Below are 17,874 nucleotides of genomic sequence, written 5' to 3' on the forward strand. Positions count from 1 at the left end.
GTACAAGTTCGTGGTTGCTGACCATCTGTTTACTATTTAAAAGATTTATCGTTTAATTCATCGTTAGCTTTTTAAACGTATTAATTGATTTATGGGTGAAACACGCAAAAAAAAAAAGAAGAAGAATATGGAAATATACCCAAAGGTGCGTGTTGAAGGTGCATGTAGGGAAAGGATGCTAGTAGATTTTCTGGAAGTACATGAAGTGAAAAATTTAAGCAGCTGTGTTGTACTTCTACCTCCATCTCCTCTCTCAAAAACAGCACCAGCGAGAAGTATCTGCCAAAACATGTGAAAATTAGTGACTAATGTACGGGTAGACTACATTTCGTTGCTATGTGTCAACATTTTTTGTAATGCGTTGCCGGCTGCGTATAAAGCACCTATTCCCACCCACCTCGATCCACTCCTACCCACACACACATTTTGAGGGCGGGAGAAGTACCACTGCACTGTACAGGTGTTTTGGCCCACTGACAAATAGCCCACCTACCTTGAAATCATTCTCTTTCTTCTTCGTTTTCTCTTATTTTGAGTGGGAGAAAGGTACGATTGCACATAGAATGTGTTTTGATCTCTTGTGAAGTAGTTCAAGAACCTCAAAAACCCTTTCCTCCTAGTCATCAGTAGCTTGGTGGCTTAAGTAAAATGACCCCGGGCCTCTGCTGTCAAACTGTCCTTTGGAAGCTGACTTATCTTGTTGTGAGGAGTAAAATGTGGTACCAGCCGGGGACCTAAATTTGAACTGAGGAGGGTCCCGAACAGGGCCATGCTCCACCCCTAGAAGGTGTCTGCATTTTGAGCAATAATTTCTCTTTTTCCCTTAAAGGCTTGATAGTTTTCTGTCTTGTGTGTGTTTATTTTAACTATATCAGTCAGACCAATCACAGTTCAAAATAAAAAGAAGATAGGCTTTCTGTGATGATCGACCCCGAAAATCATTTGTTCCTTTCCTTTTTTGTTGGACACTGAAGATATTCTAAGTAAAATTAAAAAGAAATATATACATTACGATATCACGCGTACATAACTGCTTCTTCTTGAGCTGCCTGTGTCATCTGTCATATTGCTTCTAAAAATCACATCATGACTTCCCTTTCTTTTTTGCCACATAATAATAATATAATGACAGTGAATAGAAATTTCCAGCACAAACTATATACTCTTATTTGCAATAACCTTAATGATTTCACACCGTCTTTCAGCGCGAGCACCATCTGCAACGTGCATGCACGTACTAGTGATTATGCCGGAAGCTGTGTATACACCAGCCTCATTCTCCATGCTATTTCCAGTCTGCTGGCAGTTCACTAACACAAGTTTGTAGAAACGTGTTGGTCGTAAACTGGACACTAATATTCAGCTCACTCACTATGCACCTTTTAGTGATTTAAAAACTCCCCTGTTCTCACCTTTCCTCTCTTTTACTGGGAAATAGGTGGATCTAGGCCCTATGCAGACAAAAATTCGGTGGCCCCTTCACCTTCTAATGTCAATAAAAGCAAGTGGATGCCCATGATATTATCATGACGGTTGAACATTATAATACTACATATAGCCTGCTGCTCCGACACTACCAGCATTAGTAAACACAGTGAACTAATTAAAAAAGAACACAATATATGTCCACATTGCCGTCACCTGTGTCGTTATTTTCTCTTCTGTTTTATATCCAAAATATCTATATATTGTTGGGGCGGCCCCTGAGATTTGGTGGCACTGTGCAGGTGCACAGTTTGCACATGCCTAAGGCTGCTTCTACTCGGGAGGTTCGTTGGATTATAAAGGGAACTACCATTTTTTTACTTGAATAAACGTCCACTTACAATTAGTTCTTTGATCTATGACATCTCACCTCCAAGTCCACAATGTTTAATATCTCCAGACACACACTAATGTTTTCATTTTCTAGAAATAGAAAATTCACCCAAAACAACATGCATAAATTTAAAAAAAATGAATATATATGCTCCAGAAGTCCAGAAGTCTCACATTGGAAGAAAACATCATCCCAAATACAATTAAGCATAACAACAGAGCGCAGGTCAGTGCACTACATTAATGTATCTGATGAATGGCAGACCACGTAGCGCCTGAATCCCGACATTTTCACCTGGGATTTGTAGCAAGATTTATTTCTGCTAGCGATCAGATGATGTTTTATGGTTGAAGCAGATTTCAGTTTGCTTTTTATTTTTTAATTTTGTATGCTCAAATGGTGTTAACTTACGGTCCTCGTGGTGGGTCTTCAGGTCACCCTCCACACCAGTTCTTGTGGTATTTGTGTCACCTGGTTCGAGTTCTGGCTTCTCTAGGCTTCAGTTGCGACATGACAAAAAACTTTTTGAATCTTCATTCCGATCTCGATAACTCGCGAGATCCCAGCAACAAGATAAACCATTCGCACTCTTGAGGCACCTTTTTCTACTGATGATGTTGTTGTCACCTCTTTCACGGTTTGAGCGTTCATTTGAGTAAAAATCACTTTCGCCAGTGTGCTGACAGTTGACGAGAAGTACAAAGTAGTTCTGAACTGAGGTTTCTTTTAAGCCCATTCTTACCAGTTTGAAGCAAGCCTGATAAATGACAGTTTCAATGCTTTTCTTTTCAATGCATCACTATACTAGTCGGGGATGTGTGGGATCGAGCAAACAAATGTAGATGGGAGCGAAGCAGTAGGAGAGGTGGAGCGCACTTTAGCCTTGTGTTACAAACTAAATGTCGCCATTATATGTCTGTGCCGTCCGAGGGCGGTGTCCCCTTAATGGCCATTGGACCCTAACTGAACTACAAAAGACCGCAGAAAAAAATAAAATATAGGTGACAGGCACAATAACATCAAGACCGTGAACCCGAACAACTGGGGCGAGACTGGAGACTGTCGTACACTTTGTAAGTAGGTCAACGCGGGTCACAGACGCGTCGGGTAGTGGCTATGAACTGGAACCCTTCTTTGAAGGGTCATGCGTTCGAAGCTTAAGGTATCCTTCTTTCTTTGTGCGTGTGTTTGGGGCGTTATTTTTTAATGTTTCTCTAGTTTTTTCCCTTAATATGAGCTATTCTTAGCCTTTGTAAAAATATATGATTGTAACAAATTTTAGTTTACTTGGAAAGTAAATATTCCATAGCTGGTGGATATTTCCGATTCCATCGTTGCAATAGTTGATATGACCGCGGGCTGTCGTCGATTGTACAACATCATCGTGCAACAATCTGACTACGAAATACATTTTAATTCAATGTCTTTTATCATGACCGGTAAGCTTGCGTATGTGATCTTTGTCTTTGCCATCGTTTCTTCGCCTGCGTGCCCTTGTGTGTGTGTGTGAGAGATTATTCACTAAAAGTAAAGCAATTATTTTACACCTTTGAAAGTTTCTGTCAGGAAAAGTAGTCATAAGACGCTTAACTGATATGAGATTTTGAAAAAAAGAACACACACACACACACAAATTCAAAGGCAAAGAGTCACCTTCACTGAAACGTTAAAAAAACATCTACCCGCCGCGCGGCTTTGACCCGGTTGGTCTAGACTTGTCTAGCAGGTGTGACTTGCCGGTGCGAGAGTGCGCATGCGCGACGAGTAGATACTGGATGTTTCGGCTTGATTGTACATCGAATAAAATCCCAGAGAGTGAGTGACGAAGGCAGTCAAAACTGTAAAATATAAGAGAGAGAGAGAAAGCAAGAGTTGCTACGGAGGCAAATTAAGCTTTTGTCGACTTTGGTCCTGTTAGCTTGTGTTTCTGAATTCATAAAGTGGGCTAAATAAAGTAGATAAGCACTTGAACTCAATAAATCATAAAACCGTAGAAATAATAATTTAGACTGTCGTAGTAATGAGTGGATGGAATTCAACGTTTTCTTTTGCCAAATGACTGTTAATAAAAGCCTCGTCTAGCCATCAAAGCCTCTAATGCTGTTTATTTTCCATTCCATTATGGACAGTGATATGATGTTTATTTTTAGAGATGTACACACGGTTTCTTGTGTTTTACCCATGTTTGATTTTCTGTTCCCTTACACTGGTAAATATTTCCAGTGTATATATCGAGCTGTATTGTATGAGTTTGTGATACCGTTCTTATGTTCCAATGTTACTTGAATTAGAAAACCGGCTACATCAACATTGACATAAAGTTAGTGAAAAGCCCACATTTTACTCATCATTGCAATATAAAATATATCGATATTTATTGTTTTAGAACATTTATCGATGTTTTAGTGAACTGAATTATCAGTGGAACCTACTGCGGAGGCAAACTTGTACATAAAATGGAACTCAGATCGCCTTGAAAAAAAATCAACTACATAAATGTATTAAAACAATCTCATTAATTATAAAATGTAATCAGGTAAACAAATAAACTATCATCTGCCCTAAAATGCCACTTTCTGTAGGTCACATCAGTCACAAAAATGCTTCGAAAAGAAATTCTTTAAATATTCAACGAAAACTCATTAGTAATTAGACCAGAAATAATTTGTTACTGTAATGTCAATATTACTAGGAGACAGACACAATATGTTGTATATGGAGGACCTAGTGAAGAGGTTCTGAGGAAAAAGCGTGAACCTGCTAGAAAATTAAGCTGTTCGAGCTGTTACCAAAGCTACTTCTCCCTTCTAAATGCATAATTATTGTGAAGATTACTATTTTTTTAAGTTTACATGTGATTCAATATTATATAAGTCTACAACTTTAACTGACGAGGTGCTGTTATTCCGTCATCTAAACTACCATCAAAGTTTGCTGCAAATATATGTTTGCTAAACATTAAATCGCATAAAATGTAGATAGTTTAAAGCGGTTTCTTGCGCAAGTACCTTGTGGAGCAGACCATCATGCCGGATCACGTGACCAGGGACCAAACCACGCCCCTTGACTGTTGTGGGGAGGGGCTTTGTTGTTTACCTCCAGGTCCTGACTGAGTAGCTCATCTAGGACAGGTGAGTCTCCTCCCTTCAAACTGTCTACCGCTCTCTCACCTTTCTTCCCGTACGACTGGTAGGTCTGTTGGCTGTTTCTAGTCTGGTTGTTATAAATGATTTTAGTTCATTTTTCACCTGGAAGATGTACAGGTCTTTGCTACATCCCGTTCATCGGTTGATTACAGAGATACTTTCTGTGAAAATGCAGCATTAAAATCTTCCATGACTTCGTCTTGTGTTGACTTGAAGGTGTTTAGTACCTGTCAGACCTTTTTGCTGTCACCCGTGTCCTTCTCTATTCCATTGTCCAGCGTCGGACTTCGATCCAAATCTACCTTCCTGTCTTCATCTCTTTTGCTAATTACACAATTATCTTTTACTTACTGAGAAGCTCCTTTGGTTCTACTTTTCCTTTCTATAGTAATAACCTAAACTCATATATATTAATTGACAAAAGTTTTGTACTTTTTAGAACTGTACGCACTATGTGAAACTTAAAACTGACTTTGTTTCACTTGTGTTAGCCTTCACTATTCTAAAGTTGTCTCGAAAGCAATTAGTATTATTTACCTGTTCTTTGTATGGTGATTGGCATGCCCGACAGTCGTCACTTCCACTCCGTGGTGACACAACAACAAATGCACACACATGACACCCGTTTGATACCCACATGATACCCTATTTAAGTTCTCACACACTCTACCGGGGGCCCACTTTGTTGTGGGTGGCTAATATAGTAAATTTCCAGCTGTGACAGATCTTATCGTAGTGATTTATACTTTAGAATGCTTTTAAAAACAGATACAACCGCTACATTAAATAAGTCCTAGAGAAGAGAAGAAATAGTATTTTAAAATACTATATAGAATATTGAAGAAATACAATCACATAACCATCATCTATACAATAAGATAATAATTTAACGATTCAAAATACTATTTAACTATTAAACTGCAGAAGAATGCTGCTCAATTCGTGATCTACATGCTATACAATAGGCAAAACAGACTGAAACTTAACATTAAATGAAATGTATATTTAGCAACAACAACAACAACAACAACAAACCCACATAGAACAACATTCGTCTGTTGATATACCATTTAAATATACTGAAGTAAAAAGAATTATCTTGCAAACAAATAAATGTCAGTTAATAAATGTTGGTTTAAATTATTTATTAGAAGCCATTATATTTATTTAACTCAGCTTTTACTTGTGATGATTAATAATATTTGTTCTTGATGCGGCAGTAAGCTACTGTACATTGATTCTACGATTTAAATGAGGGAAAGCAGTGCCCCACCCCTCCTGTCCAGTCCCCCTCAGTCGGTAGCAGCCGACAAAGGTTCTCTCCTTCAGATCCAAAGGTGGAAGAGTCAGACACACACAGACTGTACCGGACTCCTTCAGGCATTAAGTAGTCTGTCTTTATTAGCTTTCATCGTTTTTCTCTGCAACCCGTTATCTAAACTTACTTCTTCGGCAACAGCAGTCAGCTGTGAAAACGATTTTGCAGACTTCTTTGGTTCAAATTGCTCTTTATTCTCGTCAGCGTAGCTCCTAGGCAACCCGAATGGTGACAGAATGCTTTAAGCTGAGCCACCCTTGTAGGCTCCAACTCCTTTACCTAATACAACTGCTAATTTCTAATTAAAAGTTACTATTGTCTAATATTTGTTAATGAAGAAGGTGAATTTGAACCCGCATTATTGTCTTGTCTTCTTTATGCACTAAATATTTTTTGGGAAATTTTGCAGAACCTCTGTGACAGGTACCCTCCTGTTTGGTGACTACAGAAGACAGGACTTACAGCGCAGGCCCCGGGTGCCGTCCCCAGAGCAGATCATGTCCGGCTCCAGCTCAGTGCCCTTCATGCCCCGCACTCCTCGCTGTCCACAAGCACTCCGTCCACCTGTCTGAGCACCTGTGTGCGCGTGTAACACCTGTAGCAGGTGAGACATTCAACATAAGCTCTGCTTATGGTTTTATTTTTTTTTAGGCATTCTTATTAGTTGTTGCAGCCGAACCGTTGACGCACGAACCTTAAGGGAGACTATCCTCTATTGATACGGTAAGGCACAGGTTGTTTCCCTTTTTAAAAGGTCACGCACTACTAAACCATACCATGTCGCTTGTCTGTCCTAAGAAAAAGACTGAGCTTGTGTTTGTTTATGTGTACAGATTAGCTCAGCCTGTTGACTCACTGTTTAAAGCAGTGAGCAGCGGTCACCACCCAGCGCTGGGCAATGAGAGCCCCGGAGCACGCGTGAGCCCCTATCAGGGACCTGAGAGCCAGGAGCCAGGGCCAGGCACCGGGTGGGGAGACACTTCCTCCCACTATCCTCTTCCTCCGGCGAGTCCGGTTCATAGACCCACATTCGTCTCGTAAAATATAAAAAAATAACAAAAAACGACAAAGAAACAAAAGAAAAACAAAACAAACAAAAGAAAGAAATATGAAAATAAATAAATCTCCATCTTAATGGTAACAGTGATTTTTTTAATAAACATTATCTATACCTGTCTTTCACTGATAATCAGCTTTACGAAGTAGATAAAGACACTTGCTCTGCCCTAAATTAATTAATAGGCTAATCAAAATCGAATGAGTTTCCCTTACCAGTTCCTGCACATACGATTTTAGTTGTTAGTTGTAAATAGTAATAATTATGTTTGAGTTACTCAGATGATTAACCTAATGTCGGGCTGCTTGATGCTTTTCCGTTGAGATCGTCACTGTCAGATGCATATACTTTGTCCTGATGGGGTTGTTGATGAAGGGAACTGGTAGTGGTTTTTTTTTTCTTTAGCAGTTTTTATTGTCATGGTAGCTGCTTCAGTGTAAATCGGTGCACCGCTATATGTTAGTAGAAAAAAAACAATAACAGCTTTATTGATTGTAGAAATTTTATATTGTTTCATTTAATTTTTGCGATTTGCTTGTTTTTGCTGTTTAGCATATTATCTTCTTTATCATTTTTATAGCATATAATTTCGAGAATCATAGGATTTCTAAGGATTCATTTCTTCAACTCTATTTAGCATAGTAAGTTAAAAAGAAAAAGGAATTGATATTTATTCATTTGCTGAAAGAGTGCCGGTTAAGGTCTTTGAAGTATCGAAGTGTTTATAAGCAGACATACAATTCAGGTGTCTAGACTGTTATGACCTCACGGCACAGACTCACACTTTTTAGAAATTTAGTAATAAGCTGATCTCGTCAGGGGAAACAACTACTTCAGGGGTTAATTTAAATCGTTTTAATATTATATTTCCTTGACATGCAACCTTGGGGCTAAAAAGTCAGGCTCAATTTAATTGTGGGTTACTTTGAGGTGACCCACCTTGTAAATACTGCAATAAATTGCTTAATTAAAACACGATACAATCACACATGCACGCGTTCACACTTATTCTAAACACTAAGATGCACACGAACAATATACGCATTTTTTCAGGAAATATTTAATAGTGAAAAGGACGGACTGTGAATTTGCCTTCACTAGGAGCAATAAAATGAAATGCACCTTTAGAATACAAACATTGTTTTATAAACTTTATCTATTGAAAGACAAAATAAAAATAAAATAAACTTGAATTATTTAAACGTGGGTAAAAGCAAAGTTTCTATTTGAATACAAATTCAATCAGAGGTAACAAATAAATTATTCTCAATGGAGGCCCCTAAATTCCCCAGACGAAAACGTTTGGTTCATACAGTGAAGATGCAGGAGAAAGAGAGAGGGAAGAGAGAGAAAGGGTGAGAAATAAACAACAAAGAGAGAGAAGAAGAGGGTGTGAAGCAGGAGGAACTGAATGTAGAAATATCTGTGAAAAGAAAATGCACATCACGCAGAACCTCCATTAATGAATTTTTAATCTTGAAGTGATTGTAACAAAACTGTTGTTTTGCTTAATACATGCGACCTAGCATCATGTAGTTGTAATCCTATGGATTCAAATTAACATATCAAAGATATTCGAAAGAAAAGTATGAATATAACAGAAAAGAAAGGGGAAAATCTTCGACTGTCTACTTTAACATCAAGAACTTTTTGCTTTACCAGGTCACAATAAAAATGCTTATTTCAGAGTGAATTTTATACAGTTCATCATATGTTGTATACCTCGAGCTGTTTAACTAGTTTTCTTTATGCTGGTAAACTTTTTTTTCCAATTGTTTGGCTTCTCCGCCCCAGTATCTATGTACTTCAAACAGTTCTTTTCCTTCGATTTCCTGTGAATACAGTTGATAACAACTTTGAAAAATTTTACATTATTGGCTTGTAGCTGTTGATTGTCCTACTAATTCCTCTGTTCGTGTTTTAACGATTACAAATTTACAAAAAGTACAGTCTCAGAAGTCAGTTAAGTCCATTTCTGGTTTAGGGGTCCACGTGGAAGGTCAAAGGTTGTCCTATGGCAGACACAGGGTCACCAGAAGTGTGATGATGCTGCCGGTGAGGAGCCAGGAGGACACAGACTGGGGAGCAACTCCGTCTGGTAAAAGTACAAACAGTAAAAGTTTAAGTAAAGAAGTTTTTTGAGAGTGATATTCTATGCTATGAATAAGCACATCAAAACATAATAAAACATATATACTATACACACACTAGATTTTTTACATGATTATGGTGGAGCGAGAGTAGGTGGGGGTTAAAGATGTCTCTGATACGATCTTGTAAAATTTACAGCTAATATGTATGTAATATGTATATTCCTGTTGTTGACAGTTGCATGCATATTATTCCGAGAATAAGACCAAAAGAAATATTTATTTCTCGTTCGTTAAAAACAATGAGAACAAAGATAGATGACAAATCCTGTGGTTGGTGAAAATAGAAATTGATGAATGACATGGACGTTAAATGTTTATACATATGATACTTACTACACAAGCCAGTCGTGAGTGCAGTGTAGCCGCTGTTGCACGTGCAGGTCGTGGTGGAGGAGGAGGTGGAGCAGGTCGACTGTGAAACACAGTTAGTGGACCCAGAAGTACAAGCGGCTCCAGCTTTGATCTCTAAAAACACAAACATGCGCACAAAACTTGGTCTTTATTTTTGTCTATAAATTGATAATGAAGAAAATATGCTTGTAGCTACAAATTTCGCATTCCACCTTATATAACCCGCACGTGGCTTTGTATTTAAGATAGTAAAGATAAACACAAATATTTTATGGAATTTATTGATATTTATAATCAATGGATAAAATATTGGCATGTTCAACTATGTAGAACATTGACTGTCCTCCTTTTATTTACTCAAGGAAAGTTTTTTTTTTTGGTTGTGTGAAACGACGAATAACCAATCTTTATCTTTATAATTAATTTTTGTTTTAATTTTGTGTAAAGTAATTAACGATAAAAGCAGAAGAAATACGAGGTTACCAAAATGGGAAAATATAATAAAAGATGTAAACATTTTGAAAAGCTGTGAGCAATTATGAGAAAGTAATTAAGGGTTAATTAGGTGAAGTAGAGAGCGAATAATTACTACATATAAACACAATGAAATATCGTTCTAGCAGTTTCTTCAAAGGAAAACGAAGAAAAAAACCGAACTACTCACTGCACACCGATGATTCGCAGACTGAAGTGGTGTCAGTGCAGGTGCCATCTGATTTGCAAGCTGCACCAACAGCTCCGTTTACAACTGTCAACAAACATTTTTATCAGATATTCAACAATTTCTCTACTTTTCTAATTGTAACAATCAAACAAGTCAGCTGCATCAAGTATGTTGATGTATTACCTCTACTTGATGTTCTGAACGGAGTTTTCGCATCTTTCATTTGAATAAAGTTCTGTTCTGTGTTTATATATATATTTATACCAATATATTTTGATATTGATTGCAGCCATTTGAAACCGTTGCCCGGCTTGTGGTCGGTATGATAATGTAGGGCGAAGCATACTTCACCTTGTAGACACACCTGCTAAATGTTGAGATGTTGACAGAGAGAGGGCGAGATCGGCAAAACAAGGTGGCTTTTAAATAAGTGATGTGTCTAAAATCTCACATTGAAATGATTGCAAGAATTACCATGACCTGTTACCTCCCCTATGATTCTTGTCTTCCTATCATTCCTACCTATGATTCCTGTCTTTTACCACACATCAAGTAAACAATGTCGGCTTGACAAAGATTCCATGGTAAAAAAGCACAGTCCATTATACTCTTGCCTCAGCAAACTGATGTATGGCCAGTGTACACAGACATAATGGCAAAACACACTCAACCTGCTTAAAATGATCTCATGACCGGAGCACCGAGGTTCTGTTGTGTGTACAGAGCAAACATGATCTTTAGGAACACTGACCTAGTACTTAAAGAGATATTAAAAGAAAAATACTAAGAGCAAGTCACACAAAGATAATGGCAGTCCCCTTTCTATCGGTCCTGTGAAGTGTTAGAGACCATATTCTCGGGATAAGCTTTTAGTAAGACCGGTTCCCATCTCCGATGACTCATTGTCCTACCTTCTCCAATCCTCTATGGAGTCAGTACCCTATCCACTGATGGGTTATCTAGAAGAATTTTGCTGAGCTATAAAAATATCTATCTGTTATCTACTCACTTCCCTTGTGGAAGTAAAGGCTCAGATAACTAAAATGGACATAAAGCTGGAGACTTCTTTGTAATTTGCGTGTGTGGGTAGATACTTGTGTGAATGTACATGTAAAAGAGCGACAGTCATTGCTATCATTATTGTCAATACGACAAAATAGGTTTGTTATGTAATAAAGGTCTTGACTTCAATCATTTCAATACGTAAAGCAGATACTGCCGATACTGGGCATAGGCAGCAGTTTACACACACTTTAGAAAACTTTCCGAAAATTCAGACATGGAAGGTTATATTTAATACTTTTTTTCTTTAAACAGCGTTCACTGTGTTGAAAGACAATGACAACAAAACCATTGTTTGGAGAAAACAGACGCTGATGAAAGACCGAGACGGGTACATGAGATACGTACGACACAAGCCAGTGGATCCTGCAGTGTACCCGGTACCGCACGTGCACTTGTCGCTGGTGCAGGTCGACTGGGAAACACAGTCAGCGTTAGCAGCACAGGTGTCTCCAGCTTTGATCTCTAAAATACAAGTGTACATAAATATACAATATATATATATATATTCTTGGCTATGTGTTGAATATGAAGAAAAAAGTGTTTTAGTCTTAGTCTATTGCTGTAAACTTACTTTGCTTTCTACCTTATATAGCCCGCACGCTTTTTTATAATTATCTATGTATAAATAAGTGAAGGAACCAGTCAATAAATATCAAATGTAGACCTAAGGAGTATTATTCCTCTTACCTCATTCTTTAAAGTCAAACGAGGAAGAGAAGCGAGCTACTTACTGCAGGTTGATGATTCGCATACAAGGGGAGAAGCGCAGGCACTTGATGTGCAAGACCCGCCTGTGGCAACTGTCAAGAAACATTTTGAGATTCTTGTTAAATGATTATTTTATTTGTTAAGCAAGAAATTTTTTTTTCATGGGATAAAACAGCAACAGGTGTATAGCTGCTATGTCTGATTTTTTATGAACTACTTGTTTTTCTCAGACTTTGTTCCCATCCGCCTTTCCTTTCTCCCATCCCATGTGTTATTGCTTTTTTATGGCTCTTTGTGTTTTTAATTTATTTCTTTGGGTTTTTTTATTGAGCAGTGTGTAGGACTTTCAACTTAATTTCTCTACTTTTCGATTTTCAACAGTCAAAGAAGGGAGATGCTTCAGCTGTGTTCATATGTTACCCCCACCTGTTGCCCATATTATTTGTATATGTAGATTATCTTTTAATTACTACAGTAAAAACATATAATACCAATTCCCTTTCTGTAGCTCTTGTTACTTAGTTTTATATTATTGGCGCATGTGGGTACATTGCCAAAATTGTTGTTAACACATCAATTTAAATAGGGGGTAACTATTTTAAATACAAAAATATACTTACTGCATGTTGTGCCAGACTGAGCGTATCCAGTTACACACTTACACACGGATGAGCGACATTCGGAGTTAGCATTCGTAGTAGTGCAGTCTGTTGTAGCGGTGCAGGTCCCTCCCAGTGCAACTGCATCAGCTGCTCACACATTTCAAAACCCAGGACATGGATCATCTCTATCTCTCTTTCTACCTCCGTTCATAAACAAGGTGGGTGTGTGACTAAATTACTTTTATACGCGGTCTCTAAGCCAACATTTATTTTGTAAACTGATTCGCATATATTTACAAGTTTTTGCTTATTTTTATTTTCTGCATGAATTGATGGCATATATGCTAAAACTCTTGTCTTCACGGTGACGGGTATCTCTCTTTTGGTGAGACACCGGAAGCAGAGTACCTGTTATCATCATACTCTGAAATAAATGAATGCTTTGCACACTTTCTCTTTTATGCGCTGAGCGCTGATTATACATATAGTCTCAATGTGCAGACGACTGACTCATGCAAATGGCAACAGTACCGACGTCAGAGCGCACACGGACGGCTTTCTTTCCAAACTTGACTTTACATCCCTAGTACCCACGCTAGTACCCTTATAAACACCTGGCAATAAAAGCATCTACTCCTCTTTTCTTTGGTAGATTATCTTTCGACTTCTTCCTGAAGCCAATCATACCTCATATCATAATTTTATATCAGACTCAAACCCTAACGCTAATCAAAACTCTACACAAATAATAACACTAAATTATACAGCAATCTTAAATATACACCTGGCTGTAACGAGCTCAAAAAAAGCAAAACGTACACATGTATTAAAGAAATATTATATGATCATGATACAGATTAAAAATACTATTTTAGAATAAAGTCAGCCTCTGTTATTATTACGCTACAGTAAGTTCATAAAAAACAGCCTCTAATGCTGTATCATATTTACTATAGTAATAGCTCACCTCGGTAAGAACAGAGAAATCCCAGCCCCACCAAGCTGCGAGCAACAGGTTACAAAGTTCTACAGTCAATGTGAGCCTCAGACAACATCCAAGTGACTAAAGTATAAGATAATTATACAGGGCCACTCACCAGCCGCAAGAAGACAGGAGAAGACAGTCACTAGGAGTATCGCCTGCATTGTCCTTGTCTTTCTCTTGCTTGATGTCGCCCGGCGCTGACTGTCTTTGGGGTGGAGCTTGGTGGTCTTTTATTTCCTCCACCATAGTAACTACACATGTTGACACACACTGTAACCATGGTGGGTTGCTATGTGTTTGTGTGAAGCTCTGCCGATTGGTCAAGTCTTCAGCAAACTATAGCACCACACGTTTGGCAATGTCAACGAATGCTTTGAGTGAGAATTGGTTTATTATTTATTTCTAGATTACTCATTTATGCCTTCTGAAAGATATACTGTATCTTTTTTTTTCTTTTGGATGTGCCACCTGCTTAAACTTCATCTTTGTTTTAAATGGCACTATTCCACTTGCTATGTAAACATAAAAGATAAATACCAGGCTGACACTAAGCACTGCAGACTCTCTGTGAAATAAAATATTTCTCCTCTTCTCGCTCTATCGCTACAGAAGAAAAATCTACTTTTCAAACTCTTTCTCTCTCCATGACTAATAGTGCTGTGTTTACATTTTTACGGCTTTTGAATTAATGTTAAGAAAAAAGCCGAGGACCATCTTAGAAAGTGAGTCCCGTAAGCCAGCAATATCTATTATGTAATAAGGAGAATAAATAGTTTAAATGTTGTCTGTAAAATGTTAATTTGTACATCTTTTTACCTCGCTTATTAATTTCCTCAGATTTTTTAGCTGGTTGCCAAAATATTGCGAGTTACAGACTTTATTATCAAAGAGACTGCGACGCTAGAACTCGAACCAGGTATCCTCTGTGCTCGAACCACGTGACACAAACACCACAGGAAATGGTTTGCACAACGAACCTGACGACACACCACGAGGACCACACACGAGGACACATGTACCTTAACACCACCTGAGAATTTTTTTAAAATGTGAAAGCTACTTTAACCTACTTCATCATATCAATAGGTCTAAAGCGTCCGGCCACCGGATACTGTCCTCTCGAGTTCAACACACACACGCTCTGTAAACAAAGATTTGTCCAATCTCTGTTGATAGAGACATGTGAGTGTTTACTCACACAGCACTTGGCAGCAGGGGCCCGGAAAGGTGATTAAAGTCAGCTTAGTACAGTTTCACATTTTGTGCAAATTAAACTAAGAGAAAAACACAGTATTGAGTTAAAGTAGAAGTGATAAATGGCCTTAGAATACATTGTAATTAATGTAACCCAAGAAGTACAGTCCCGACTAAGAAAAAAAAATTCAAATGCTTTTCATTAACTCATCCCTCAAAACAGAACAGAACCAGTGAGTAGTATCTGCTAAAAACAATGGGAAAATGAGTGACAAATATATGGATAGAATACTATATATTCGTTGCTATGGGTGCAACATTTTTGTGATGTATGACAAACCATGAAAGACTTATTGCACGATAGCATGGTTGTAAGCAAGATGACTCTTTCCTTCCAAAACACAAGGCGACAGCACATCTTTCAATATATTTGTACTACTTTCGATCAAATGCGATTTGTGTAAAGAGTAGCAAACAAAAAGCCCTTTAAATAAACAAAGGGAATTGAACATATGCAAACTGATCTTCTATTTTGTGGTGCTCTAACTATTCTCACCATCAACACTACCTTTTGTAGCCCTTACTACTACTTCAGCTGCCTCCTTAAAGAATTTTCAACAGTGAGACCTATCCTCTCTACCTCCCTCCCCATTATCTATGGTCAAGAGTCAATGGACTAAAACCTGTGTAATCAAATAAGTAGATGAGGTCCAACTCCGTTTGGTAACCAGTTGACTTCTACCTTCACAGTGTGAGTGCGGGAGAGGGTGTCCAGTCACTTAATCCCCAGACACTTCATCCCCGACACTTAATGCCCGACACTTCATCCCCTAGACTTTTAATCCCCAGACACTTCATCCCCGACACTTAATCCCTTACACTTCATCCCCGACACTTAATCCCCAGACACTTAATCCTTATAGATCATGTGCAACCTATAATAGATTGTTGGATGCAGTTAGAGAGCTCATGCCTAATGCAGCTCCAGAGACAATATATAGTAACAGACTTAGAGAAAGCTGCGATGACCGCTTTTAGTCATGTAAAGTAACGCTGAAGTCAAGCAGTATTACGCAAAGTCACTGAACTGGGGATGAGAAGTGACGACGAAGACGACGAGTGACGTGGAATGGTCAGATGCCTCCCAGCACTTGCCTATGTACGTGAGGAAGACATTGTTGATTCCTTCGAATTGCTTGCAGAGTGAATGCCACAACATGATCGCATGCCGGAACTTCTATCCTACTTCAAGCATACGTATATACTGTATATATTGTTAAATAACATTAAATTTACTAGCTTATATGAACTTTAACTAATGTTGTAGATGTTCAAATGACGTTGAAGTTAATAACATGATTTGAATTTGAATTTCAATTAAATTTTTCGCTGGCTTCATAATATTTTTAGTTAAGGATTTAGTTTAGGGATTAAGTGTCTGGGGATTAAGTGCTTAGGGATTAAAAGTCTAGGGGATGAAGTGTCGGGGATTAAATGTCGGGGATGAAGTGTCGGGATTAAGTGACTGGGAACCGCGGGAGAGATACCAGTGTACCTTGTAGGTGCTTTAACCTGCTGTCAAGTGGCCCACGTACCTCAAAATCCTGTTTCTTCTATATTTGTCAATATTTTATTAGCTTAAGTGAAGTGACCCTAGTCACTGTCAAACAGGACTGTGGGACCTGATATTTTGCGGTGGCGGGCAACATGTTGGTACCAGCCGGCGACCTACCTGACAACTGAGACACAGCCATGCACCTCCCCGAGCAGGTGTCTGCATTTGCGCAATACTTTCTCCTGTTTCTTATACGTTTATAAGTCCGGTAGGAATCGTCCGGGGGATAGAAAAAGAACCATAAATGCTCGAAAGTGCAAACAGAAACGGAGATAAATTAAACCCTCATAGTCAGGTCACTCACTGCGCACCCTGCTACCCTCTAGTGGTTGTGAAGCTCACCCTTTCCTGTGTTTGCTGAGGAGGTTTGTTGAATATCAGCTTACAGAAAGGCTGCGATTTTTACTTGAACAAGATTTTAAGTGACTGTGAGCAAAACAATGAAACTCTCTCCCCTTCCATATCCTCCACTTATCTCCCATTGAATGTTTACAGTGCACTGAAGACACACCTCGTCCTTAAACATTATTTTTTCGTGTCACTACTCGTGTCATAGCAACATTGAAATGCTCTAACTTCCTCTTGAAATGTGTTGTTCTTTCTGATAAATTTATATATTTTTGTAAATAATTGTCAATTAATTTTGAAATCGACAAGCTGTTCAATATTTAAAAATAGGAAGCCAATAAAAAATAGTACCAGTAAATTAAAATGTAATATCATAATTATTTCCAAAGTTTAGAGAGACGAATAAAGAGTTGTAATGAAAATAACAAAGTACTTCGACGAGAAATAAATAAAATAATTATTGTTATTGAACAGTACGTGGACTTGATCAGTCAGCCAAGCACACACATAACACACACACACACACACACACACACACACACACACACACACACACACACACACACACACACACACACACACACACACACACAATACACACACGCAACCAGGGCCGTGCTTAGGGGCAGGCGGACGAGGCATCTGCCTAGGGCCCCGCGCTTCAAGGGGCCCCGCGCTTTTGATTGATATGGTAACTAGGCATATGGAAGTGTAGTCAGCCGTATCACATTCTCGCTGGACGCGCTTGGAGACAGAAGGCTGCTGGACACCGAGGATTTATCGCGCATGAACCGTGTGATCGTGGCGCGAGGGCCCCGCACATGCCCTTTGCCTCGGGCCCCGCGGGGG

General features: G+C 38.6%; 2 protein-coding genes across 2 annotated transcripts in view; both read right to left on the minus strand.

Annotated features, from left to right (window-relative positions):
- LOC112572306 (chymotrypsin-like protease CTRL-1) overlaps nucleotides 1-7,299 on the minus strand; it is a 182,220-nt gene extending 174,921 nt beyond the window's left edge. Inside the window, exon 1 of the mRNA XM_025251917.1 lies at nucleotides 7,140-7,299. The gene's annotated coding sequence lies outside the window, so the exon portion shown is untranslated. The remainder of the gene's footprint in view (nucleotides 1-7,139) is intronic.
- A 1,083-nt stretch (nucleotides 7,300-8,382) lies between these two features.
- LOC112572305 (prion-like-(Q/N-rich) domain-bearing protein 25) lies at nucleotides 8,383-14,234 on the minus strand. Its single transcript, XM_025251916.1, has 7 exons — nucleotides 13,981-14,234; nucleotides 12,902-13,030; nucleotides 12,305-12,373; nucleotides 11,919-12,035; nucleotides 10,509-10,592; nucleotides 9,827-9,958; nucleotides 8,383-9,435 (listed from the first exon to the last, which is right to left on the minus strand). The coding sequence occupies exons 1-7, from the start codon at nucleotides 14,027-14,029 to the stop codon at nucleotides 9,353-9,355; spliced, it is 663 nt and encodes a 220-aa protein (XP_025107701.1). The 5' UTR covers nucleotides 14,030-14,234; the 3' UTR covers nucleotides 8,383-9,352.
- Between the last annotated feature and the right edge of the window lie 3,640 nt (nucleotides 14,235-17,874).

This window comes from Pomacea canaliculata, linkage group LG9 (assembly GCF_003073045.1).
Source record: "Pomacea canaliculata isolate SZHN2017 linkage group LG9, ASM307304v1, whole genome shotgun sequence".
Taxonomy (NCBI): domain Eukaryota; kingdom Metazoa; phylum Mollusca; class Gastropoda; order Architaenioglossa; family Ampullariidae; genus Pomacea; species Pomacea canaliculata.

Bases quoted from the DNA above. Each gene is read 5' to 3' on its own strand.
- LOC112572305 (XM_025251916.1), bottom strand. From the start codon at position 14,029: ATGCAGGCGATACTCCTAGTGACTGTCTTCTCCTGTCTTCTTGCGGCT. The intron at 12,374-12,901 runs GTAAGTATATTT...GTTTCTTGACAG, and splicing joins TCAGTCTGGCACAACATGCA to TTGCCACAGGCGGGTCTTGC. The intron at 12,036-12,304 runs GTAAGTAGCTCG...CTTGTATTTTAG, and splicing joins ATGCGAATCATCAACCTGCA to AGATCAAAGCTGGAGACACC.